Genomic DNA, 24,472 nt, shown 5'->3' on the forward strand with positions numbered 1-24,472 from the left:
CACCTTTATCAAATTACACATTTTTATCTCACTATTTTTTTTTTTTTTTCATCTGGCTGACAGTGTTTGCTGTGGGTGGGGAGCACTGGGAGGGAGAAGAATCATGAAAAGCCCAAGGCTGTGGAATTTCATTTGCTTTGTTGCACCACAGTGTTAGAGGTGCTGGACACTCACTCACTTCCCATGACTTTTTAATGCCTGATATGGTAGAGGGCCTATTGCAGCGTGAATCAAGGAAGATGTTCTGCAAGGAAACTGATGGTAGCAGTGATGCTTTTTAGGAGGCTAGTGGCTGTAATAAAGCCTGAGAGGCCGGAAGGCAGATATTAAATACAAGTGAGAAATACATATCTGAATGAAGCCAAGCAGCAATAGTATGGGAGAATAAAAGGGAGGCTTCAGCAATGTTTGCAGTTAAAAGTCTACACGTGTTGAGAGGTTAGTCTTGCCAGTAACTCCTTCTGAGGGAAAAGAGAAGGTCAGGAGACATCTGAAAGTGCCCTAGGCCACTTAGCAGCTTTAATAGCATAAAGCAAAGGGGACCAGCCGTGTAGGGACATTTGCTGGTACACAGAACTTGTTACCTTGCATGTCCCGGCCTTGTATGTAGTTGTGTTCACTCACAATTCTTTCATTTCACCCCAGCTGGTGAATGGACCTTTGTACCTGCAGTTGGTGAAGCTGCATTGGATGGGATGGTAAGGGATTATGAATAAAGATCATAGAGGAGTCAAATGTAGCTGCTCTCAAGTGTTACAGGGGTGGAGCTTCCCTCTGTGCAGAGATTGGCAGTTTCCCGACTCTTGACTTTAAGACAAAGTTGAAGGCTAATGGGAAGAAAGCCAATGATAGCTGTTTTGCCTGGCCTGATACTGAACTTGTAGTTGGTTAAATGAAGAATAGTTTTGAAATAGAGATGGCAGGAGCATGCAGAGCCTTGTGTTGAGGAGGATAGTGCTCTAGCTGGTGAAGAGCAGGAACCCTCTGTGCCAGGCTGCTCTGCAGCATCTCACCAGTGCAGAAAGGTCTCCACTCCACATCCCTCCATTAGAGGTAGAGCTCTTCACTGTGCTTGCAGGGTCTCCTGGAATTTGCAAAAAGGGGATCTAAGGAGCATTGACATGAGTTGCTTTTCAGAGAGGGTCAGGAGCTTCTCTTGATTGAACAGGAAAAAGCAGCTGAAACAGGACTGAACCCCCCTGAGCTGGTAAATGATCCCAGCTGGCAGACTTAGCCTCTTGAAGGGTCACCTGCTCTCCTGTCTTTCAGAGTCATGGCATTTCTGGGTGCTGTTGGTACTGCTGGTGTTAACTCCCTGCCCCTCTGCACCCTCTTGCATGTTGCCTGGCGGGGGTGACGTCTGGTGGCTGATGTCTGTCCTTTCCCCTTGCCCTCCCTCGCTTCTACGCACGCTTGGGGGTGGAAGCTCCTGCACGGGGAGTGATGCTCTGTGTTTATTTTGTACTTAACTTGCTGGATGTCCTGGGTTCTGAATAAACTGCAACTCATTTGGCACCCTCTGTTTGTATTTGGGTTGTGTGGTGGCGGGGTGGGCAGGCAGGGTGGTATATGTCTTTTTATTTATTTATTTATTTATTTGAAGCAGAGAAGCTGAGACTTGCTTAGAGGTTTCCCAACTTCCTGGTTTGGTCTGTCCGAGAACTTGTGCATCTGTCTGTCCTTTGGCAACCCCCAAAGGAAGCAGGAAGCTTTGCCTGTRTGTCTCTGAAGCAACCAGCTGCCTGAACCATAAAGATCTTGGAGAACACCCCGCTTGCCCTTTCAAGACAAAGTGGTGGTTGCAAGTGCTAATTTCCACTTTTTTTTCCCCAGTCTTGGGRACCCTGTCTTGGGTCCCTGGCATTCAGACAAACATCACATTTGGAAAGAGGCAATATAAAAGTTAGCTCTCAAGTTCAGTTCCAGGGTACTGCAACCAGGWTTTTGAGATTAAGGGGGTCTGAACATGGTTGTAGTCAGGAGTTAGGAAAGTTGTTGTCCAAATTAGTGTAAGCCCTGGCTTCTGATGGTGATGCTGCCCACCTTGAGCCAGTTTCTTCTAGTGTGCTGTAATTGCTTATGTACATGGAACAAGAGGCCAGATGAGTAAAAGGAGCAGCTCAAGTAAATTGGAGAAACAGAACTCATATGATACAGAGCAGAGGCAAATAAGATTTTTAAATCTTGTGACCCTGCGTGAGCAGGGGGGTTGGACTCGATGACCTCTGAGGTCCCTTCCAACCTTSGGCATTCTATGATTCTATGAAATACAGCCTGTGAGGGAATATAATGGACTGATACTAGGAAATGGTGTTTGACATGGTAGTCAAACTGAAGGTGATTAGAAACAATGGAGAAAATGATTTCACAGAGGATAGAAAAAGAGGCAGGAAAAAAAATAGATCCTGGAACTGAAAGATTAATTTTATTTCTGAGCCAGGTGTGACCTGAGAAAGCTTCCAGGTGCTGCCACTGGAATTCCTGGAGGCCTGTGAACTAAACTGCATCCTCTGCTAGGTTTCAGTAGGGTGATGTCATGCCCTGTTGTAAGGAGTACAGAGGGGTTTACTTGGTTGTGCTGCTTGGTAAGAGCAGCTTCACAAAGGAAGGACCTCGGTTATTAAAATTGTTAAGGCCTTCAGAAGGTACCACAGCTGTCATGGCAAAGCTGAATGTACTGAAGGGAGAAATGATCCTGCCTCAGAAGCCGTGGTGCTTCCATTAAATTAGATAACTCTTCCCCACCCCTCCAGTCATTGACCTGAGTGAGGAAGGAACCTCCTGCTGCTGGGTGAGATTTGGCAATGAAGCCTGATCCTATTGTGGGCAGTGGCCAAATCCTTTAGACCTCAACCAGATCAAATGTCCTTGTTATGTTCCTGCTGAAGCAGGGGTTGTGTGAATGCCAGAGGGCTTGAAGGATGCTCCTTTTGGAAGAGGTTTCTCTTATACGATCTCTATGGGTGTTTTCTTTAGAACCACAGGCAACAATGTCCTCCTGCTTCCTCGGTGTGCTCAGGAATGAATCTTCCCTGCACCCTCTTCGCCCCATAACGCGGGAATAGGTGGGATGTAGGTGTGATGGGCCCCAGCTGTGTGACCGTGCCCCAACACAGGCGGAGAGCAGGTAGAAGCTATGTCCGGATGCCCAGAGCACAAGGGGCCTTGGAGACCTGCCCATGAGTCGGTCAGAGCCTCCATCTCTGCTCAGGGGTATTTAACAAGGAGGCTTGGATGCTTCACCATAGTGCCTCAGCAAGTGAGGGATGAAATCCCCTTCTCCTCCCAGGGAGACTTTCTATGGGATTTGGTAGGATTATTCGTCTACCTGGCCAGGGAGAAACTGAACTTCTAGAGAAATGGCCGAGTGGGGCAAAGCCCAATGAATAACCAGTGTGTTAACAAGTGGGGTGTGATACAAACTTTGTGCCAGGAAGATTGTGGTGGGTTGGGTTGTTGTAAGAATGACAGGAGCTTTTCTCTAAAGCTCAGAGCAAAAGGCAATGAGAGCTTTGCCCCAGTAGACCCCAAGGAATTTGGAAAATCTGTCTGCAAGTCCAGCTTTCCAGAATTTCCCCTTTAAAATGCCTGATTGCAGGGTGTCCGTGTGCATGCACGCGGGGGGCTGCTCCCCCTCGCCGCCCCCCTTTCCCATGTGCACGTGTGCTCTCTGTCCTGCAGCTCAGCCAGTACCCTCACCTGCGCGAGGAGATGGAGAGGATCGTCACCACCCACATCCGCGAGAGAGAGGGCAGGACCAAGGATCAGGTAGGGGCTCAGGAGCATGTGGGAGCTGGGGGTAGGTGGAGAGGGGGACAGCCTTTGAAGGAACCCTCTGGGCTAGAGGGGCTTCTCCAAGCTTGGATTTGGAGCTGAGGTCTAAGGCTGAGGCCTCTGGCTGATCAGATGACTGATGTACAGGGCTCTGTCCGCCCTGGACTGTTCGCAGTGTCAATTGCTGTTTTATCTGCTGTCTCTGTTTGGCAGGTCATGCTTCTAATTGACATTGAGTTGGCTTATATGAACACAAACCATGAGGACTTCATTGGCTTTGCCAAGTAAGTACTGACATCCTATTRCCTCCTGTCCTCAGTGTTCCCTGCCCTTTAGCTGCTACGGGAAAAGGGTTGCAGAGCCYCTGGTGCAAATATTGTTTGCAGCAACGTATGGTTTGGTGCAAACAATCGCAATGTATGGTTTGGTTTCAGTGGTTTCATTGCTTTTGCTCTGTGGGTTCCTATTGCAAAGTTACTTAGATCACTTGCTGGTGGGTAGCAGAGAGGGGTGCTTAGAAGGTGTAGGGGGAAGAAGGCAGAATGTGTGGAGGGCTAGTGCCCTAAGTGTCCTTTTAGGTGGGAGTGAGAAAATCTGTCCAGCTGAGKTGAACACATGGACACAGATGGGGTTATCGAGGCTTGGAAGCCAGTGGTGAGGGCCATGAACTCTGTAGCAGCTCTCTGGTGATCAGGGGGAGCCTGGGGGATTTTGAACATCTCTGCTGTTGTTTGCAGTGCTCAGCAGAGGAGCAGCCAGATGAGCAAGAAGAAGGCAGCTGGCAACCAGGTAGGCCAAGTTTCACCTCATTCAGTGCTGCAAGGAGGAAGGGTATATTTGTTACCTGGAAGCTACCAGGTGGACAAGTRCTGAGCTGGATGCAGCAGTGCTCTAATTTTTTTACTCAGCCTCTCTCTATACATGGAGGATAGCGTTTTGGGCTCCCTGTGGTCAGGAAGTGCTGAGCACATAGGCACCATAGGACAACGAAGGGGAGATGTTGTAGAGGGAAATGGACTCTGGATCATTAAGTCCTAGTCTTGCAGGGCTGCTTTACTGGTATGCTCAGAAGATGAACATCTTATGTAAGCTCACTGCTCTTGTCTGGATAATGGTAGACACATATAATAATGTTGCTTACACCCCTAGGTTCTCTCTCCCCTTCTCCAGCTGTGCCAATCCTGCTGTGGAGGTGAGGGGTAGAGATCACTTGGGATATTGCAGATGGAGACTCAAATTCATAAGCTGCTTTACAAATGGGTTAAGTTCCCTCAGCAGCACCCAACTGCCAGGGCTGAACTGCTATAATAGACTTGTCTTTTTTTGTTGATGATATCTGCTTTCTGGGAGGGGATTTGAAGAAAGATCATGGGCTTTCTTCTGGAAAGCTTCACTGGAGAGACTTAAACCCCTGCAGGTAGAGGCAAAGAGTGCTCTGCMGCCAAGGCTGCACTGGCTGTGTAACAGCATGCACTTGGGAGAAGACAGCAGGGGAGAGGAGGAGTTCCTCCTTCCTGTAGGAATTGTAAGGAGCCCTTAGGCAATTGAAAATGTAAAGGGCTAATGACACATCTCCCCTGGACTTTTAGGAGAAATGGCCAGGTTATCTGGGCCAGAAGATCCTCTAGAAACAAGTCCTTTACCAAGCAGCTTGGTAAAGAATGGAAGCAAACACTTTATTCTTCCTTTGAAGACCTTCACCTCTAACATGCATAGTCTTAGAATATATTTGACAACCTTGGGCATGTGGTTTCAGTGCTGTTGACAGGCAGAGGTTAACAAGCTTGGCTGGCCAACTGTAGCTGCTTCACGGGCTCTTGGAGCAGCTGCAGGGATCCCAGTCATCTGCAGTATGTTTATTGAAGAGCTGAGTGTTGTAAAATAATTCAAAGGAGAAGCTCTGGATCTACCTGTAAAATGCTTGTGCTTTTCCCTCCAGCAGACTTTATTTTGGGATTTTTTTAAAGTTCCTGGGGTAAAGGATTTGGTACAGTTCCATTTTATTTTTGAGCCTCTTCTCCTGCTCCAGCTTTCCTAGTAACAATCTCTCCTCTCTTTGCTCCTCTCCTGCTCTCTGCTCTGCTGCTGTTGCTATGGTTCCCCTTTGCAGGATGAGATCCTGGTGAGTAGAAGGCCACTCAGCAGGGTGTGCTAATGAACATGAATGTTGCATCTGGGAAGACAAGAACAGTGCATAGACAAACTATTCCCTCTGCTGCTGAACAAGGAGAGGAAAAGAGCAGGTGAAGCAGAAACGAGGTGCAAAGGTAGCATGTTAGGGAGAACTTCAGAGCTGCGGGTAGATGGTGTGAGTGGGTGGAGATGAAAAGCAGTAGTCTAGGGACCTGAGGTTCTGTTTCCTGTCTGCCCCCTCCTGTCTGCAAAGAGAATTGGTCCATCTTGAATTTAACAGTGGGCCTGAGGTGAAGATCCAGTGTTCCTACATTTGCCTTGGTAAGATAAATTAGCAGTTGAAAGGATTAGGTACCTTTATGGTAAGCTACTGAGTGCAGCTTGCTAAGATGCAGTGCAGTTGCATGGTTTTTCAATGCTGGCTTGTTTTGGACAAGCACAACCATTCTACAGGGTACCCACATGTAGAAGCATATATGTGTGTGTGTGTGTATGTATGTATATATGTGTGTGTGTGGGTGTATATATATATATATATATATATGTAGGTGTTACCAGTGCAGTAATAAGTGTAAAAAGGCTGCTGAATTTAAGCTGATCCATACTTATATTCACATACGAGTCTCTAAAATACGACATGTTTGAGTTGGAGTGCCCTAGGGAGCAATAGGCTGGCTTATCTGCAAACCAAAAGTGCAGGAACTTTTACTGCCCTAAACTTCAAACACTTGGGTATGCTGAAGTCCAAGGTACTGATTCCAGATGCACCATTTTGTTCCTTCATACTTAATGTCTCCTTGTTACTAAACGAAACCTTTTCTGATCTGCTCACCTGTATCTTCCTCTTGAACTGGTGCCCACACTCCCCACCCCTGAGCTGGGGGAAGCCCTCCCTGTGTGCAGCRTGCCGGGAGGCTCGCTGCTGGCTTGGTTTTCTCTAGGCATGGCCTTCTCTGGGTGATTTGCAGTGATCTGGTGCTTGTAGGTTGTGCCTGAGGTGCTCTCTGATGCAGTTCTTCCTGCATCTCTCTCTCTCGGCAGAGGGTATAATGCATAGCACAGCAACATGACTTTCTGACTCCTTTTTGTATACTATTTGTGGCCTTTTTGAGCCCTAGGCCGCTTGAGCTGGTGGGCTCTATTGGCAGCAGCAGAGAGCACGGTGTTCCTTGTCTTTCTATGCTGTTTTGTGTGTCAGGATACCCTCTCTTTCCCCTGTCACCTAAGACTAGACTTTTAGGACTCTTCTTCATGCTTGCTACTTGTGTCCCCATAGGTGATCCGCAAGGGCTGGCTCACAATCAACAACATTGGCATCATGAAGGGTGGCTCCAAGGAGTATTGGTTTGTCCTGACAGCGGAGAACCTCTCCTGGTATAAGGATGATGAGGTGAGTAGCTCAGCTCTATGACTTGAGTCTGGGGAACAGAGTATCTGATGAGGATTAGGCCTCCAGTTCTCTGGGTGTTATACGCGAGTACTGAGTGTCTCCTTTATGCAGCTTGTGACATAATCTGAAATGATCCTTGGGCCTGGTTCCCTGCGGTCTCGCCACTGCTGAACAGTTCTTTATTGATCTGAATGTGGCTTTCTTGACACACAAGGAGAAACTCATTTGCTAACATCTGTGCTTGAAGCCCTAGCTCAGCAGAAAGTTGACAGACACTTGGAATGAATTTGACCTCCTGGCTCGCTGTGGCAGCTGTGTTCAAGGGAGCAATGGGTTAGCTCTGAGATCTGAGCTTTTTGGTATTTCTGGAGTAATCACGGTGAATTCTTTGAAGGAGTGTGGCAGAATTTTTGGTGCATCCTTGTCATGAAGGGAAAAAAAAATCTATTTTCTAAGCACTGCAGCAGCAGATGTGGATGTTGTTTTAGTTACTTAACATCCTCAGGATTCAGTTGCCACAGATGGAAAGCAGGAATATCTCTTTTAAACATTTGCATATTGAATAGGCTCATACTTGTAAAATTCCTTGRATTGTGAGTGGTCTGAGTATTATGCATTAAAAGTACAATGGTATGTGGCAAAATCACCAACAGTAACATGAACCTGCTCTGCAGAATTGCTTAGAAAAATTGTGCATTAGGAGCCCTGTGTTGTTCTGTTTCTGCTTCAGTAGGGAATGAGATACAAACTGCCAGGACTGTGTCCCAGCTGGAATTATCCCTGTCAGCTGTCAACGATATGTGTTTCCTGTTCAAGATAAAGGTAGATAGCTTCCCTGTGGGTTTAGTCTCTGAGTAGAGCAAAGCAGAGCAGGATGGTCTTGGTAAGACATAAGAAAGGCTTAGTCTTACTTAGTGTCGTACATTGTAGTCCACACATTGAGCTGATGTATTTCTTATTCCAGATAAACTGTTCTTGTTCCTTACTGCGCACTTTGTTGGGGTTTTTTTTGTCTGAGTTTTGCTGATTTCAGGCGTTCTGTCCACTTTGTGGAAATGATGACAAGGATGGTGATGAGTCACCCTCAAAATATCACTTTCTGCATGGAGACAGCTGTAGTGCTGCAATGGCTGAGCAGACAGCAACCTTGTAATTAAAGGACTAGGCACCGAAATAGCTTTTGCTACATCAGTGTGTCTCTGCTTTAAGCCCTGAGCACTTGGGAGCTGCTTGGGAGCCGCTTTGCTTTCCTCTAGGTTACGTTATGCAGGTTAGGTGGTTATAAACATGGAGTAGGTTAAATCAAAGCCAGCTGCTACATCTGTGTTGCAGGGATGATCAGAGCTCCCCAGGGGAGCGGGAGGGCTGCAGYGGGGCTGCGTAAGCTCTCGATAGATTCCCATTGATGGGGGTGAGGGCTGGATGCCCCTTCCCTCCTGAGGAGGGGCAGCTTTTGGGCTGAGCAGCAGCTGGGGGTCGGGCACCATTCGCCTGGTGTGTAGCGAGAGGTAGAGCTGCCTCATTAAAGCAGGGCCCTGCCAGCCGGCAGCCCTCAAACACAGGAGACCCAGTGCTGCCGCGGCCCCGCAGAAAGGGGCCTTTGTTCCTGACCGGCTGGGAGCAGAGGGGAAAGGGGAGCCTGTTTGTATTTCTTCCCCTCCTTCCCCCCGCCTCAAGTTCAGCGTGGTGGCTGCTGCGGGGAGGGGAGGAAGCAGCTTTCCCCCGGGCTCCATGGCTGAGGGGRCCGCCAGCTGTGCGGTTGAGGGGCCCTGTGGAGAGCCATGGGCGCAGGGATCCCCACGYGTAACCTCGTCCCGCAGGAGCCCATCCCGCCTCTCCCCTTCCAGGGCTCAGACGGAGGCCTGGCATCCTCCGAGGCTCCCGCRCTCCTCTCCGTGTGTCTTTAAGGACTCCATGCCATGAGCTCTCCTTCACTTAACCTCTGGGCACACAAAGCTGCCCCCCTCCTCCCCATCCCGACTCCTGTGGTCTCTCCTGCCCCATTCCCCATGCTGGCAGCTCCCCAGAGGCCACGAGAGGGGCGAGTGTGTCCCTGCGGGTGGCGGGGGACGGGGACGCAGCGCTGGGGTGAGGGGTGGGTTGGCCCRCGGCGGGGCAGGGGGAGCGGCGCGCCGGCCCTCCTGCGCTGCGGCTGCCGCCGCGGGCCCAGCGCCGTGCACATCTGGAGCCCATTAGCCAAATACCAGCCTTTCCGCAGGGCTCGCTTGTTTTTCCTCCCCTCTGAAGAAATGAACTGAAACTTGAAATGCCTTAAAGGGGCCCAACGTCGCCTGCTAGCGAGGATGTGGCCGCGGGTGCTCCGGAGGGGCCCGAAGGAGTGTGTTGAAGGGGGTTGCTGGCTCCCTGCTCGGCCTGGCTGCCAACAGCCTTTTTTTTTTTCCCCATATGTGTGTGCGTTTGGGTTCTGTTTTTCTTCCTGTCTCCTTTCAATGAGTCAAACACTGGCCCCATGGAGGACGGCCCCACATAGCGCTGGCCGCCCAAGACCCCAGGCCCTTGGGAGATGCTCGGCCGCCTGCACGGAGAGGAGGAGCCTGCCCTAGTGCCTGCTGCTGGGACCAGCCCTGTCCCCTTTCTGGGGAGGCCACCGCGTCCCCGGGGCCGGAACTGCAGTGCGCAGGTAGCCACTCAACAAGCACCTCTATGGACACCACGCAAGAACTGACCGAGCCCGGTCCTTTCCCTTGGGAGAGCCCCACGGCCTCTTCCCTGCTGTACTGCCGCAGGGAAAGGCGGGCAGAGAGCCAGACCGGGGTTGCTGGTGACGGGGATCTCATGGATGAGCTGCAACGAGCGCGATGCTTAGTTCTTCCCAACATTAAAGTTTAACGCCTGCTTCAGGGGACCGTTTCTGCCGGGGTGCCTGTGTGTGCGTCCGTGTGCAGGAGTGCTTGCCCGGACAGGTGGATATCGCTGCTGCTCCCTTTGGGCATTTGTGTGAGTGTGCAGCGCAGATGGGACCATCTGTCCTGACGCAGGTAAATCGTGTACTGGGAGGTTGTAATTGCAGCTGAGGACCGTGTCTCGCGCTGTAGTTGCGCGAGAGGACCGTGACCTTATTTACCTGTGGGAGAGTTTTGCGGTGTGACGTGTGCCATGGTGGTGCAATAGAGGGGGTGATGTGTGTGTGTGTGTGTGTGTGTGTGAGGGGTGAGTGCAGTTTTGGGCACTTCCAGGTATGTGTAAGAAGGGGATATTTCTTTATGCATTGTACTGATTCCTGCCGGAACAGTGCCTGGGCTCTGCACCATCCTCATGTCTGACTTCTTTCTTTTTTTCTTTTTTTTTTTTTTCCTTGCTATAGAAGGGTCCTTCTGTCTGGGGGAAAATGTGACCTTCAGTCATTAGACTGTCACTCTACTGTCAGTGGCTTCTACCTAATTGTAGTTAAAAATAAATCAATCAATAATGAGATTGTTTTTCCCACCCCACCAGGAGCAATTGGTGTCCTTGAGGCCCAGCTCTGCCGGTAGAAATCCTTTCTTTGATTTGATGCTTGAGGCCCCACAGATCATCAGAAAGTTTTCATAACAGGGTGGCTCTGACTGTCCCAGTTGCAGCTCAGTATTTGTATGCAGTTTGTTTTAAGACCATAGAAGTATGTTTGCTTTGAGGWTCATCCTGTGTCACTTTCACACTGGGCTCAGGGGCTCTCTGAAATACATTCTTTCTCTGTTCTTTTTCATTCATTTAGTCATTCTTACATACATGCATGTTTTATCATGAACAATATTCTTTTTGTCTTAATCTGTCTTTTTTTTTTTTTTTTTTCTCTCACTCATTCTCATCTCACTTTTCCAGACAAACATCAAAGCAAACACAACTTCCAGAGCATCCAAACCTCCAACTTCCAGTCCTTTGTGGCATTTTCTTTATTAATGGTCAGCGTTCTTCACGACGTGAAATCCCCTTTCTTCACTCCTCTCTGCTCGATCCTCCCTTCCCAGGTAGCAAGATGCAGTGCAGCTGTATTTCATCAGGGCCTAGGCTTTATCTGTGCATTTTATGGCGAAGTTCAGCATCTGAAATGAGCAGCCTAGAGCACATCCCTCCCTGGGACAAGTATGTGAAACCGAAAGCGGTGATTGCAAAGAAGGGAGTAGAGGAAAGGGAGAAGGAATGGCAGGAGGGGTGAGTAGGCTGGTGGGGAGGCAGCTAGAAGGGATCCTCAAGCGTGGCCCCACGGGGTTATATCCCTGCAGGCTTGGGGATGGGAGAGGTCTGCATGCAGCTGCCCGCAGCCCACCCGCTCCAAGCACGTCCCGCTGCCGTGCAGGTGCTTCCGTCCCCGCGCAGCACCGGCAGCCTGTGGTGTATCCCAGCACAGCCTAACCAATGTGCAGACTACTGTACAATCTCGTAGTCCTGAACAGGTAGTCTGAACACTGGGCAGACGGAGTGGAGCCTCTGTGATCTGCTGTCCGGCTATCAGCAGGTTATTAGTCCTTTCCCCTCCCTGCCTTTGGGACAGGGTTTTGAGGACAGAGATGGTGGGAGACAAAGTCCAGGTCCTCACTGAAGAAACTTCCTCCTGTTGGCAGCTGGGAAGAAGAGATGTTGCTCCCTGCTAGTTTCCATTTTTCCAGCAAATGTCCAAGCTCTTTCGTCTTCCAGTGCTGGTGTCGGGAAGCTGGTACCTGATGTCCACCTGGGATGTGCTGCACCTTTGTGGAGAGAAAGGGAGGGGAGAAGAAAAAAAACACAATCAATTACTGCTGTTCAGGGAAGAAATGCTGAAGCTTTGGCTGTCACCCAGGTGTGCAGAACCCGTTGCTTTCATTCCACCCTTTCTCTCCCCCCTACATCTGGCGCAGCGGTTGGTGGGGCTGGGCGGGAGGATTCCCAGGCCCTCTCCACCTCCATCTCCTCCGGCCCAGCTCTGTCCTGCGGCACAGCCCTCGCACGGGGTCCGGAGCAAAGCGCAAACGAGACTGGCCTTCGCTTCCAAGCCCTCAACAAGAGTCCTTTGACCCGCCTTGGCCAGTTGCCTTTGCCGCTAGCCTGGGGCTACTGCGGGAGCGACGCGCGTCCCCTCCTTCTCTCCCCCCACCATGTCTGGCACTCGCTGAGCCTTCCCTCCCTCTTCTGGTTTTTTGCTCCCTCCCTTCTTGCTTCCCTTCTGTTCTTCTGCCTCAATTGACGTGGCACTGGAAAGCTAACTAGGCTCGAGGGAGGAGCTTGCCGGCTGCTGGGAAGGCCGGAGGTTGGCAGGAAGTGGCTGACGGATAGGGTTGCGCGGGGGAAAGGAAGGTTCCCTACCTCGCCTGGAAACTTGAGGAATGCAGGCTCCTTCGGCGGCGCTTGGCTCCCATGTAGCGATTCCAGATGTTCGCTGGCCTCTGCGCCTCGCTCCCTCTCTCCCTGGTGCTGCGGGATAAAGGGGGCTTTATGCGCGTCACTCTTCCACGATCCCTTCCTCTGGTGTGTCTATATGCTGGTGGGCAGGTAACATTTATGGCCAGAAATGCCAATATCCAGAGCTCCCATCTTGGCCTTCACCATGCACTGGGGAAGAAAAACAGAGCCTCTCCGTTCCCAGAGGAGCAGCCTGCGCACGTGTCCTGCTTCACCTTATCAAAGCAAGTGAAATAGTTGAGTTGGTTCCTCTGTCCTGGCACGGGAAGGTGCATGTGCCCGTCCTCTGCCCCAGCACATGTTGTAGAGGTCACTGCTTTGAGGGCTGGGCAGTGCATGAAGGGAGCTGGCCTTGCCCATCCATTCACTAGCTACATATTTAAATTGGTGTATTATTTCAGCTGGTATCTGTCTTTGCCATTTGGGGCAGGTGAGGAAAACGCATGCGGTCGATCACTGCTCCACTCGCTGAGCCAAGAGCGACAGTTGCATTTAATCCYGTGAGCCCAGGTCTAGTGTCTACAGAGCTCTGGGGCTAAATCAGCTTAAAATCTTACGGTGTGCTGTTAAACCGAGGCAGCTTTGCTATGTAAACAAGTCATTATGGCTGCCTTGCAGCTTGGAGCAGTGACCACGCAGTGGCCAGAAAATCATTCTCTGAGGGGAAAAACTGAGGCAGATGGACTGTGTTTTGGGAAGATGTTCTGGAGACACGAATATTATGAGTGACTAGGGCTTCCCGCAATAACCAGTTTGGGAATGTATCTCTTCTAATGTGTGTTTTCTTTGCAGAGGCAAGAARCAGGTGAGTGGTTGGCAGGCTCGTGTTTGGGGAGGAGCGTTCTCATTAAAATGATTAACCAGATTGATGCTTCACTGTGTGTATTCTCAATTCCAATACTAATATTTTTCCACTTGGGTAGCCTCTTATTGCAAGAGACTCCAAAATGCCATGCGTGAGTTGCACACAAATGAATTGACTGAATTTCCAGCTGTCTCTTGGGCAAGTTTATTTACCCCAGTACTTGACACTTAAAAGAAGGAAAGGAGATTGAGGTTTAAGCGTCATGAATTGCTTCTCGTTTCACAGGGCCAGCAATTAAAACACCGGCAGTGCTCTTTCTCCCCTATCATAGACCTTTATCCTTTATCTCTGTGCAAAAAGTGGTGTTTGTCATAACAGCTACAGGGAAACCTTTAATTAGTTTATCTGTGTGCCAAACTCAAACTGAGACCTAATAATTCTGCCAATTACTTTCTTTACTGCAAGTGCCAATTTCCAGCCTTAGGGGAGCCTACACATGCATCTGTCAGCTTCATTTCACATGGATCCAAGAGAGCAGGAAAATGTAACTTGCTGTTGAGAAAGTCCAGTTGATGAAGGAGCTGCCTTGGCTCAGGTTCACTTGCGGAGCTTTCTGAATTTCTCAGGGGCTGTTATCTGGAGGAGAGCAATGAATATTCAGATAATAGTGCAAACTACTACTGCCTGTGGCCAAAGTCAGTCTCTTGAGCTTGGCCACCGTAAAGATAAATACAGGATCATCGAGCTGCAGCTCAGGCATCACTTTCTCTTCCCCTGCTGTGATGTTTCACACTCCGTGACTGGGTCCTGTTCTTTGCTGGCTGGTGTGAGGAACAGAGCCCCAGGCCTGTGTCCTCGCTGCTGGCGACGAGGGCTACTCCAACCTGCACAGGTAGCTCGCAGCCATCTCCTCCATAGCTCTTGCAAGGGCCGTGATTCCCCTTGGGAACAGTCACCTGGATTAGGGGTAGCCAACCCTGTGACCACGGTGCTCTCCAGGCAGTATTTGAGCGCTGATGTTTGGTCTCCTACTGCCAGCGTGGTGCTGCAACCCCTTCTCGACCCCTCCTCGGCCTCGTGGCTGTACAGGTTTTCACAGCCAGTGCACTCGTTTTACAGAATCTGTATGCTGCTGCTGCGCAATAATTCTGTGTGTGTATGTGTGTGTTCGGGGGCTTTTTTAAATTATTTTGAGGGTCTCTTCTTTTGCTTGTTTGTCTTGTGGCCAAGAGGAGATACCTCCTGAGCAACATAAGCCCCTTGGGACCAAGCTGAGGGCTTTGAATCCAGCCTTCCCCAGGCTCCCTTTTCCACCTTGGGGCGTGCTGGCTCTCCCCCTCTTCCTTCTTTTCCCCCTCCAAGGCTGTTAAACCAGCRAAGCCCTTTTCCCCTTTTGGCCAGGATGCCGCTCAGCCAGAGCGCACACTGCCAGATTGCGAACATATGGGCAGAAGGCTCAGCCAAAGTTTGGAGAGACTCAGCCCTTGGCAGCTCCTTCCCCACTTTCCTGTCTCTGCATTCAGGAAATGAAGTCAGAGTGTTGATATAAACCAGGCTGGCCTGAAAACTGAGACGCTGCGAAGGCCGGAGCGGGGGCTGGCGGGGGAGGTGGGGGGATGGGGAGCAGCGCCCTGCGCTGGGCGGGGGGTTCTGCGGGGGGATGGGGAGCAGCGCCCTGCGCTGGGCGGGGGGTTCTGCTTCCAAGGCCAAGAACTTCCCTTGGTGCTGCCAGACGGACCCGCGGGGCTCGTCCCTGGCACGCGTGTGGAGAGAGTGCCCATCACACGGGAGCGTTTGGGCAAGAGCCCTGAAGGAGGGGAAAGCAAAGCAGCTCTGGCCAAGAGCGCGCATTCCCACATCTGGGATGCCCTTATCGCTTTTTTTTAATGACTTTATTGCTCAATTTCTATGGAATGATGTGGTTCTGTTACTAGGGAATAGATTTCCCTGATAGCCTTCCCCGTCGAGCAGCCCAGGGACCCTGCTGGGGGATATGCAGGGAATTCCAGCAAAGCGGGGCAGCGGTGGGAAGGACTGGCTTGCTTGGGGACCCAGGACCCGCTGTGCTGCACGTTTTGGGTGCTAGCTCAGCCTGAAGCACCACAATAATGCCTGGAAAGCTGGAGCTAAGACCTCTCTTGCTTTGTAACCCASTGTCTTCAGTGGAAGGGAAGGGGGTTCAGCTATATGTACAGTGATATCTTTCCATATTTTCCTAGATACTGATTTCTATGATGTTGCAATGCAAATGTTTGCAGTGTTTGCAAACTATAGTTTACTCTTCAGGCCATGTTTGAGCTGTTCAGCGCTTGCTGTCCTGGGCAACCTCAAGTCAGTTTAACTAAGATGTAARAGGACGTAAGTCTGGACTTGCGATCCTGCGAGGGTTTGAGCTCAGCACCTTTACCATCTTTATCTGCTTCTATGTCCAACCTTCTAGTTAGATTTTAGATTTTCCTTCCAGTTGGATTTTGGTATCTTTGCTCACTGGCTGTTTTTCCCTTCCCGTTTCCCCTGTGAGCAGTCGTATTTTGTTGTTTCCAGTCAAGAGAGCCTTACAGATGCATTAGAGGCTCAGAAGGGGACAGTCACGTGTGCTCCCAAGTATGCCATACTTCCAGTGTCTTGGAGAGATACCTCTGCCTTTTRGAGATCAGTGTGATGGCTCCCTCTTTTGTTATTTTGGAGTATAATGTCCAGCTGGGACCGAGATGTTTAAAGTGGGGACTTCAAACCAAACTCCCTTCTGTTAATTTGACGGAGGTCCAGAACTGAAAGAAAGGGGGAGAAAATGACTTGTGCCTTCATTTGAATTTTGACATTAGCATTCAGAAATGAAGYTTCCCTCTCTTGTTAAAGAGGGCACCTAGGACCAGAAGGGCTGGGTTTGGTTTTGGTGCTGTGTCCTATGTGTTTGGTTGGAAGCATCAGATAGGAACCAAACCAATAGGGCTGTGGATGCTGTTCCTCTGAAAAGTGGTTGCTTTAAGTAGTGTGAGACTGGTCATTTCTAGAGTGTTTTCTGCCTGACCTATGGTAGTAGGGGGCCTGGGYTGGGAATGCCCCCCTGTGGTGATATGGGATCGGTGCTGCTGACTGAATAGGGACTTGGGAGCAGTGAGTGACTTGTTACTCATCCCCTTCTCAGGAGAAAGAGAAGAAATATATGCTGCCGGTGGACAACCTGAAACTGCGAGATGTTGAGAAGGGTTTCATGTCCAGCAAACACATCTTTGCCCTCTTCAACACTGAACAAAGGTGCGTTGACAGCTCCAAATACTCCAAACTTCTGAARCTAGAGCTGAGTTTTATAAAACCAGATGGGAAGGAGTCCAAGCAGTTAGTGCATAGCCTTTAAGACTGATCATTAGGAGGAAGTCTTGTTAACTCTGGTTTCATTCCTTCTGATCTTACAGCTGTCTTCCATTCTCTTTCTCCACTAGGGCATGATTTACGGTGTGACCCTAACTTTCAGCTAGGAAGGGACTAAAAGTGTATCTGCCTTGAAATGATAGGAGGATATGCTTGTTTCTTAACACGTTTGTCAAATATGGGCAAATGCCTGTTTTGCTATGGAGAAGGGTAAAATGTTCATCTTGCAGGAATGTTTACAAGGACTATCGGCAGCTGGAGCTGGCCTGTGAGACCCAGGAGGAGGTGGATAGCTGGAAGGCTTCCTTCCTGCGTGCAGGAGTCTACCCGGAGCGTGTTGGGGTAAGTGACAGTTGTAGAAAGAGGATAACTGACCGACCTCCATCGGGAGTCTAAAAATAAACCTGTCAAGTTCTGTCTCTTTTCAGGGCTGAGAATGTTCTGGAACAAGTCTAGATTTTTTGGGGGGCGGAGGGGAATGTGTTGGTGCTTCCTTTGAGGAAATCTGCAATAATATAACTGGCATCCTCAAGGATGGCATCCTGGCATCCTCATCCATCAAGGAGAGAGAAAATAGGCAATGACTAACGACTGCCTTGATGAACCCTTCTAGATCTCTCGTTCTGTTGGCAGTAAAACTCAAAGGTGTGCCAGGGGATGGTTGTCCCATTTTGCGGGGACTTTTTTTTAATTGCTTTGTAGATACCTTAATGTAATACTTGAGCAAGATTTCTGATCTTTCCATAGCCTTACCCCCGTACTCYATCATCATCATTTTGCTTTGCTTTGAAAGCGCTTCTAGAGAAGTGTGATATATACCTGTTCAAAGCTGTCCTGTTCCTCTGTGTAAGGGGAAGTGTCTATAAATAGTTTCCCCATTAGAAGAGCACTAATTGCTTAGCCGTTTGTTGCTTCCAACAGAYCTTCTGCATTCATCTTTCCTGTTAAACTTGGAGTGTTGTTGGGGAGGGAGACTTGTTTGCTTATTTTTGTTTGTTCTGTTTTTTGTCCTAATTCATGTCTGGACAATTTGGTGCAAGATAAAATATAAATTGAGAGTTGGGGACATTGGGCCTTATCAGTGACATGACTTCAAATGGGCTTTGGACCAGATTGTGCCTCCTCAACACGTGCTCCTAAAGGGAGCCTGCATTGTGTAGGGGAGGGAAGAAGTGATTTGACACAAACAGGGTGATGTGTGGTTTGTGAATGTCTCAACTTGCTATGTAAGGAGCAACAAATAGCCTTTGCAGGTAAGGAGCTTGCCCTTCTTTGCTAACAATTTCCTTTGCACAGGTTCCCATGCTGATTTTTGACTTAGGCAAACAGTTTATTTGTATTCCAGGGTAATGCAGGTACTGCTGTGGTTTTGGTGGGTGTGATCATCTCCGTTCAGTGATATAAAGAGGTTCTTCTCCAAAGTCTGAGACCAACTAAAGTGCTTTTTTTTTTTTTTTTTTTGTCCCTTTTTGTTTTAACTTTTTTTCACATGTGCTCAAACTGGCCTGCCAGGACAAGGACAAAGTAAGTCTCCTCTTCTCTGCCTGTGTTGTCCCCTGGGGCTCTTGCCAGATAGTTCTCTCTTTGTTTTTTCCTTTTGTCACTGCTTCCCGAGAGGCATTTGCTTCTCCCTCATAGTAACTTCTGTTGGACTGCTGCCACTTGTTTCTGTGCTTGATCTGAGTTTGCCTTTTTTCTTTATTTCTCTCTTTTTATATGATTTGTGAATCTTGATGAAAACTTTTGGCTTTTTTTTTTTTTGTTGTTGTTTTTTTGTTTTTTTTTGTGTGTGTGCTTTTTTTGAGCTGTCTTGTTTGACTTCCACTTCCTTTACCTAATGTTTCTTGGATTGCAAGGTCTTCTATTCCTTTGAGAGCCTGCAAGACCCTCCCAGGAAAAGCTCAAATAGAGAAAAGAATGTGCCCTTTCTTGTCTATTTTGTTCTCCCAAATAAATGATGATAATGCAGTCTCCTATGCTGCTGCAAGTCCTTCAAACTGAAGCAGCTTAAATAAGATATTTTCTTATAAAATGGAGTTTTTTTGAATAGTGCATTGAGAAACACAGGAAAGACTTTCATGSTTTATTTGCTTTGAAATTGTTCCCAAATGGATGATCTTTGGAGATCGCTTGCCATTGAGGTTTTACATTACAGAGAGCTAAACGATGCATTTCAGGCAGAACTAAAAAGATTTTTCTGCTTAGTACAGAAGAAAAGTTGTATGAAATTTTAAGATGCAGAATTTGCAGTTAAGTGATCTGGAGGATTTCTGTTAGGTTATTCTAGCAACCTGCAGTCTGAGCAGGTACCTTCTCTCTCTGTATCTGTTTCCTCATTTGTGTGATGAGATAAAGGTGCAGTGCCTCAGTCCTTGAGGCTTAATTTATGGTGAGTGATTATCATATCTAAACTGTCTTTGTACATGGAAAGCAGCTTGAATGAAGAACTTTTTGGGAAACTATAAGTACCAGTATAGCTTTGAATATTCACTAGAGCCAGTGTCAGGAATCCAGATTGCCCTTTACCTTTAACTACAGCTTTATATCATAACTTCATCTAGCAGCTATAGCAGCTTCACTGTTAGCATCCCTTGGATCCACCCTGGRGAAGTCTGTACAAGCTGAGCTGAGCAAAGAGAAGGCTGAGAGGGGATCTCATTCATATGTATAAGTACATGAAGGAGTACATGAAGGGAGGAAGTGGCCAAGCTCTTTTTAGTGGTGGACAGTGATAGGACAAGGGGCAATGGGTACAAGTTGCAACACAGGAAGTTCCATCTGCACGATGTGAACAAGTGAACTTCTTCACTGTGGGGGTGACAGAGCCCTGGAACAGGCTGCCCCGGGAGTTGTGGAGTCTCCTTCTCTGGAGATCTTCAAAACCCACCCTGGGTGCCACCCTGTGCCCCATGCTCTGGGTGTCTCTGCTCGAGCAGGGGAGTTGGACTAGATGATCTCTAGAGGTTCCTTCCAACCTTAATCATTCTGTGATTCTGTAATCACAGCTCAAAATGCAAGTCTGAATGTTCTGTGTGTAACCTGTACTTCTGCATGTTTCCTTATCATCTGTGTCACAAAATACTAATTTTGTATTATACTAGAAAACTGAGCATTTCTCTTTCGTTGCAGGCCAATGAAACAGAGGAGAACGGATCAGACAATTTCATGCATTCCATGGATCCTCAGCTAGAGAGACAAGTGGAAACGATCAGGAACCTGGTGGATTCCTACATGGCAATTGTCAACAAAACCATCAGAGACCTCATGCCGAAGACTATCATGCACCTCATGATAAACAATGTACTTATCTCATCAATGTATTTATCTCATAGTGGTTAATGGAGATGGGCTAATTTGGAGAAGGGGCAAATTAGAGAGGGGAAGAATTAATGAAGAAAAACTAAAGGTGGGGATAGAAAGGAAGTTTCTGGGAGGGGAGGAAATGTGGGAACTGACTCCTTCATGCTCCTTTACAGACCAAGGACTTTATCCATTCGGAGCTGCTGGCAAACCTGTACTCCTGTGGTGACCAAAACACGCTGATGGAGGAATCGGCAGAGCAGGCCCAGCGGCGTGATGAAATGCTGCGCATGTACCATGCCCTGAAAGAGGCCCTCAACATCATCGGGGACATCAACACCAGCACCATCAGCACCCCAATGCCTCCACCGGTGGACGACTCCTGGCTGCAGGTGCAGAGCGTACCGTCTGGACGCAGGTACCAGAGGCTCAGGGGGAGAGCCCCACAGACCTGCCTGATGCCTCTTTAATGGCTAGTTGGGGCCTCCTGATGACATAGGGAAACCKTCTCCCCTCGTCTCCACAGAGAGTTCGTAGAGCTTGCATTTGGAGGCTTTYAGGCCTTAAACTAGGCAGGATTACTAAAGTTTTACAGGTGATGTGGAGGCTGCTAAATCTTTAGATTAGGGGCCTGAAGTGGCTTCGAAAGCAAGCTGGAGCCTTGTATGAGCCTTGCAAAGTCAAAGGGAGATGTATAAAGTGACACAAGCCTACAGATGGAACAGTGAAGGCAGCATGTGGAGACCTGGTGGTGGCACAGAGGAGCGCCAGGCCTGTTGCTGCAGTTGAATTTTCTCTGTCTGTTTGTTAGGTCTCCCACATCGAGCCCCACGCCTCAGAGGAGAGCGCCCGCTGTTCCGCCCGCCCGACCTGGGTCTCGAGGCCCAGCTCCTGGGCCACCTCCTGCTGGTGGATCCACACTGGGTGGTGCCCCCCCTGTGCCCTCCAGGCCAGGTGCCTCTCCTGATCCCTTTGGGCCCCCACCTCAGGTTCCTTCACGGCCTAACCGTGCTCCTCCTGGTGTTCCCAGGTAAGTTCTGAGAGGATGCCCTGAAGAGAGGGGGAATATACCCAGGTTGTGGGTAGCAGTTCTGGCAGTGCTTCAGCTGCTTGGGTCATAGGGTGGGGGATACAAGACTCGATGTGGGCAAACTCTTTGGCTGTTGGAATTTGTTAAACAGGCCAGAGCATTGCTGTCCACTGAGATTGCAGTCTGTAGGTGAGGCGATGCGGAGGCAGCTCTCTGCAGTAGAGAGGCAACCTTTTCTCAGCACGAACCTTCACCCAAAAGTTGAGGGAAGAGGACTTTCTGCCCRATAGCTGTCCTAAAGTGATCATATCAACACCTCTGCTCACAAGTAGGAGATAAGTCACCAGAGAATCTCAGGACTGGAGTGAGAATACACCTTTCAAAGCAGTTCCGCTCTGGGTAGGGAGTCCCTGAGTCTGAAGTTGCCCTTTTCTCCTGCAGCAGGATGTTTCAAGGTGAGTTAGTGGCTTTTGTCTAGGACCCTGTATACTTTTTGCCTAGGAGAATATTGCAAGATTACTGGTGGGAGAGAGAGATTTTGCTCTTTATATGTGGACATATTTACTGCCTCTGCAGTCAACTCGAGCACATTTTTCAGCYGAGAGGTTCAAGTGACACAGCTTTGCTTTCCCATTTGGAAACTTAATCCCTTTCCTATTCAGTCACTTTATAAACATTTCAGAGCAATAAGGGACTATACCCCATGGAGCTTTGCAGTTTTTCCTAAATAGGACTTAGGAAGTGATCTGTAACCAGGAATGTTTTCCTGTTGGGTATCTGGTCCCCCTATGAGGAACAGAAAGTAATGGCAGAGTAAAGAATGAACAAAACCACAAACTCCACATGACCCACGTGAGGATACATTTCTCATGTGGGAAAGAACTGTGGGTGCCAGGGGCATGTATCTGATGAAGCTTTTCCCTTTTCTCTGCAAACACCCAGACTTGTGGGTGGTGATGGTACAGGGCAGAGGCTGCCCAGCTCCTACCAGGCACTGCTTGTTTGGAGAGAAAATCTCCTCCCTCAGGCTGTGTGCAGCCCACAAGTGGATGAGTACAAAGAGATTGTAGACCAGTTTTTGACTCTATGTGCACATGGTTTTACTTTCTTGGTGCCTCTGTCCCAGTCGTCASTCTGTGCCTTGACGCAGCTCCCTCAAAAACCTATCCATATTTGCCTCTGTTGCCCCAGGGACTGCAGTCCTGCTGGTGGCACCTGTGGATGTCAGCATGCTTCTGCTGTATATTTGTCTCTTGCTTTTTGTGACCCTGCTTTCCCATAAATTGTTGATTTGTTTTTAGTATATTTCCTATGTCTCTTTGTCTCCATCTTTCTCCCCTCACTCAACTTCACTTTTTCACTCATGAAAAATATTCTATATACCTGGTTGTCATGGTAGGATTTCCCAAGTGGGCTAAAAAGTGATCTTTTTTTTACAAAGAAGTCTTTTATAGTTTACCTTAATGGCTCTTCTGAATGATCCCTTTTTTTTTTTTTTTTTTTTTGTGGAGTAGAAAGGTTTAGAGGAAGGATGGGAACCGCAGTGAAGCAGAAGAAAGAAATGATTTTGTAGTTAAATGAGCAATCCCTTCCTTTAGAAGGAGAGATGACAGGTTGGATTGAATGCTGCTAACTGCCTTGATCTGGAGCTGAGGAAGTAATTCCAGAAGTTGTGAAGTTTTCGTGCTTGTTCTCTGATTCCCCTCTTTGATTTTTCCAGTTGTTCATAGACTCCTCCGGATCCTGATACGCAGCTTGTCATTTGAGTTCACTGATCAAGAGAAAAATTCCAATGGCAAGGGACTCTTTCTCTCCCTCTCCTGTATATAGAATAAAAATGTTCCCTGCTAGCACTTGGACTTGGGTCCTTCTGCCATGGGTGAACAAATACCATCTCCATTGCCGCTTTTTTTAATACCCATCATTTCCCTTGCTGACTGGACTACACTACTCTGCTTGAGTGTGAATGGAGCTCTTGTAGGTAGTGTGAGCAAGCTTTGCCATAGCAGTCAGTGCTATAAGGCACCGAACTATATGTGCATGGTGGTGCTGGGTGTCCTCTGCATGCATATGCACACCGGTGTCAGTGGAGCATTGTGGTGTGTGTTTGTACCTCCTATTTGTGCGAGCGTCTGAACTGGTGTGATGAACTGAAAGACAAGAGTTGCTCGGCTGCTTTTTCAGAGACGTGATTGAGTAGATGCATATGCTTTTGTGTACAAATACCCTGTGGTTCTTTCCTTTGCAGGAAGGTTTTCCTTGAGGATAGGTACAGTCATAACAGGTACATGTTAAATCATTAAGGACTGATAAGGTGGGAACCTTTAAAGCAATCGGTGAGGCATCCTTCTCCAGGGAGGAAGTATTTGATGATGTTCCCGTAAGGTTAATGGTAACGCTCATGGCTAGGGATTTAAGAGAAAGTCAACTCACTACTGAGGGGTAGATGGCTGAAGATGCAGGTTAGCAGAACAAGCCATGACAGTACAGAAGAAATACAGCCTGATTGGGGGCACTTCAGTGGTATTTAAAACCTGTCTTTTTCTGAATGCCTCAATCATATGGGGGAAAATATGTGAGTGGAAGAGAAGGACAGTGTCAATTACTACAAAATATCTCAGGAAGCAGCTACTTTAGAGAAGGGCTCAAGAATTGGAGCAAATGTGCAACTCAAAATGGGCTGCCTGTGTGATGCTCTGGTAAAAAGGATCAGTGTAAACTTGTCTATATTCAAATAGCAAATGATGGTTCATGTAAGTGAGGCTGTAATACTTTACCCGCTTCTGTAGGCAACACTTTCTGAAAGGACTCAGAGGAAAGTGATTAAGCCAGTGAGATTTGCTGATGTTCCTTAGAATCACTTAAAATCCTTTTTCTTAAAATATTGGGGGAAAAATACCCATGAAGGTATCCCTGCAGGCAGTTAGAACTTCCTCCATTTAAAGTAGTTTGACAAAAGCTCCTAAGTGAGAAAGATGAGGCAAGTTAAAATGAGAAGTAAGATGGGTTTAGTGAGGATGATTTAACCCCTGGAGAAACTTGCTGAAAGCACTAGCAGGTGCTCAGCATCCTTTAGCATCCTTTGCTGTATCCAAGGAAGAAAGACATGAGTGATGAGCACCACTACAAGGAAAATGTCCTGTCACTTCATGGCCCATGTTATTCAGGAGGTCAGAGAAGCCAGTCTAATAGTTTGTGACCTCTAAAATAAAAATCTTTCCCTTCTTTCCTTCCTGAGTGGTGCTGTAGGCTCAAGGCAGCATATTAACTCCCTCCTTCCCGAGCTACTTTT

At 48.4% G+C, this 24,472-nt stretch overlaps 1 protein-coding gene across 10 annotated transcripts in view; it reads left to right on the forward strand.

The window, feature by feature from the left end:
- The window catches only part of DNM1 (dynamin 1), a 65,996-nt gene that overhangs the window by 35,194 nt on the left and 6,330 nt on the right, over nt 1–24,472 (forward strand). For 8 of the 10 annotated variants that reach the window (XM_026049263.1, XM_026049264.1, XM_026049260.1 and 5 more), the window contains exons 11-21: nt 3,682–3,768; nt 3,988–4,058; nt 4,512–4,563; nt 5,885–5,896; nt 7,184–7,297; nt 16,627–16,736; nt 17,081–17,192; nt 18,363–18,374; nt 19,980–20,150; nt 20,327–20,568; nt 20,962–21,180. In XM_026049263.1, the coding sequence (XP_025905048.1) occupies nt 3,682–3,768; nt 3,988–4,058; nt 4,512–4,563; nt 5,885–5,896; nt 7,184–7,297; nt 16,627–16,736; nt 17,081–17,192; nt 18,363–18,374; nt 19,980–20,150; nt 20,327–20,568; nt 20,962–21,180 (1,202 nt within the window). The remainder of the gene's footprint in view (nt 1–3,681; nt 3,769–3,987; nt 4,059–4,511; nt 4,564–5,884; nt 5,897–7,183; nt 7,298–16,626; nt 16,737–17,080; nt 17,193–18,362; nt 18,375–19,979; nt 20,151–20,326; nt 20,569–20,961; nt 21,181–24,472) is intronic. The other 2 variants (XM_026049257.1, XM_026049258.1) reach the window with 1 other exon arrangement.

The sequence above is a fragment of the Nothoprocta perdicaria genome, unplaced genomic scaffold, assembly GCF_003342845.1.
Source record: "Nothoprocta perdicaria isolate Ctin4 unplaced genomic scaffold, notPer1 scaffold_6, whole genome shotgun sequence".
Lineage (NCBI taxonomy): Eukaryota > Metazoa > Chordata > Aves > Tinamiformes > Tinamidae > Nothoprocta > Nothoprocta perdicaria.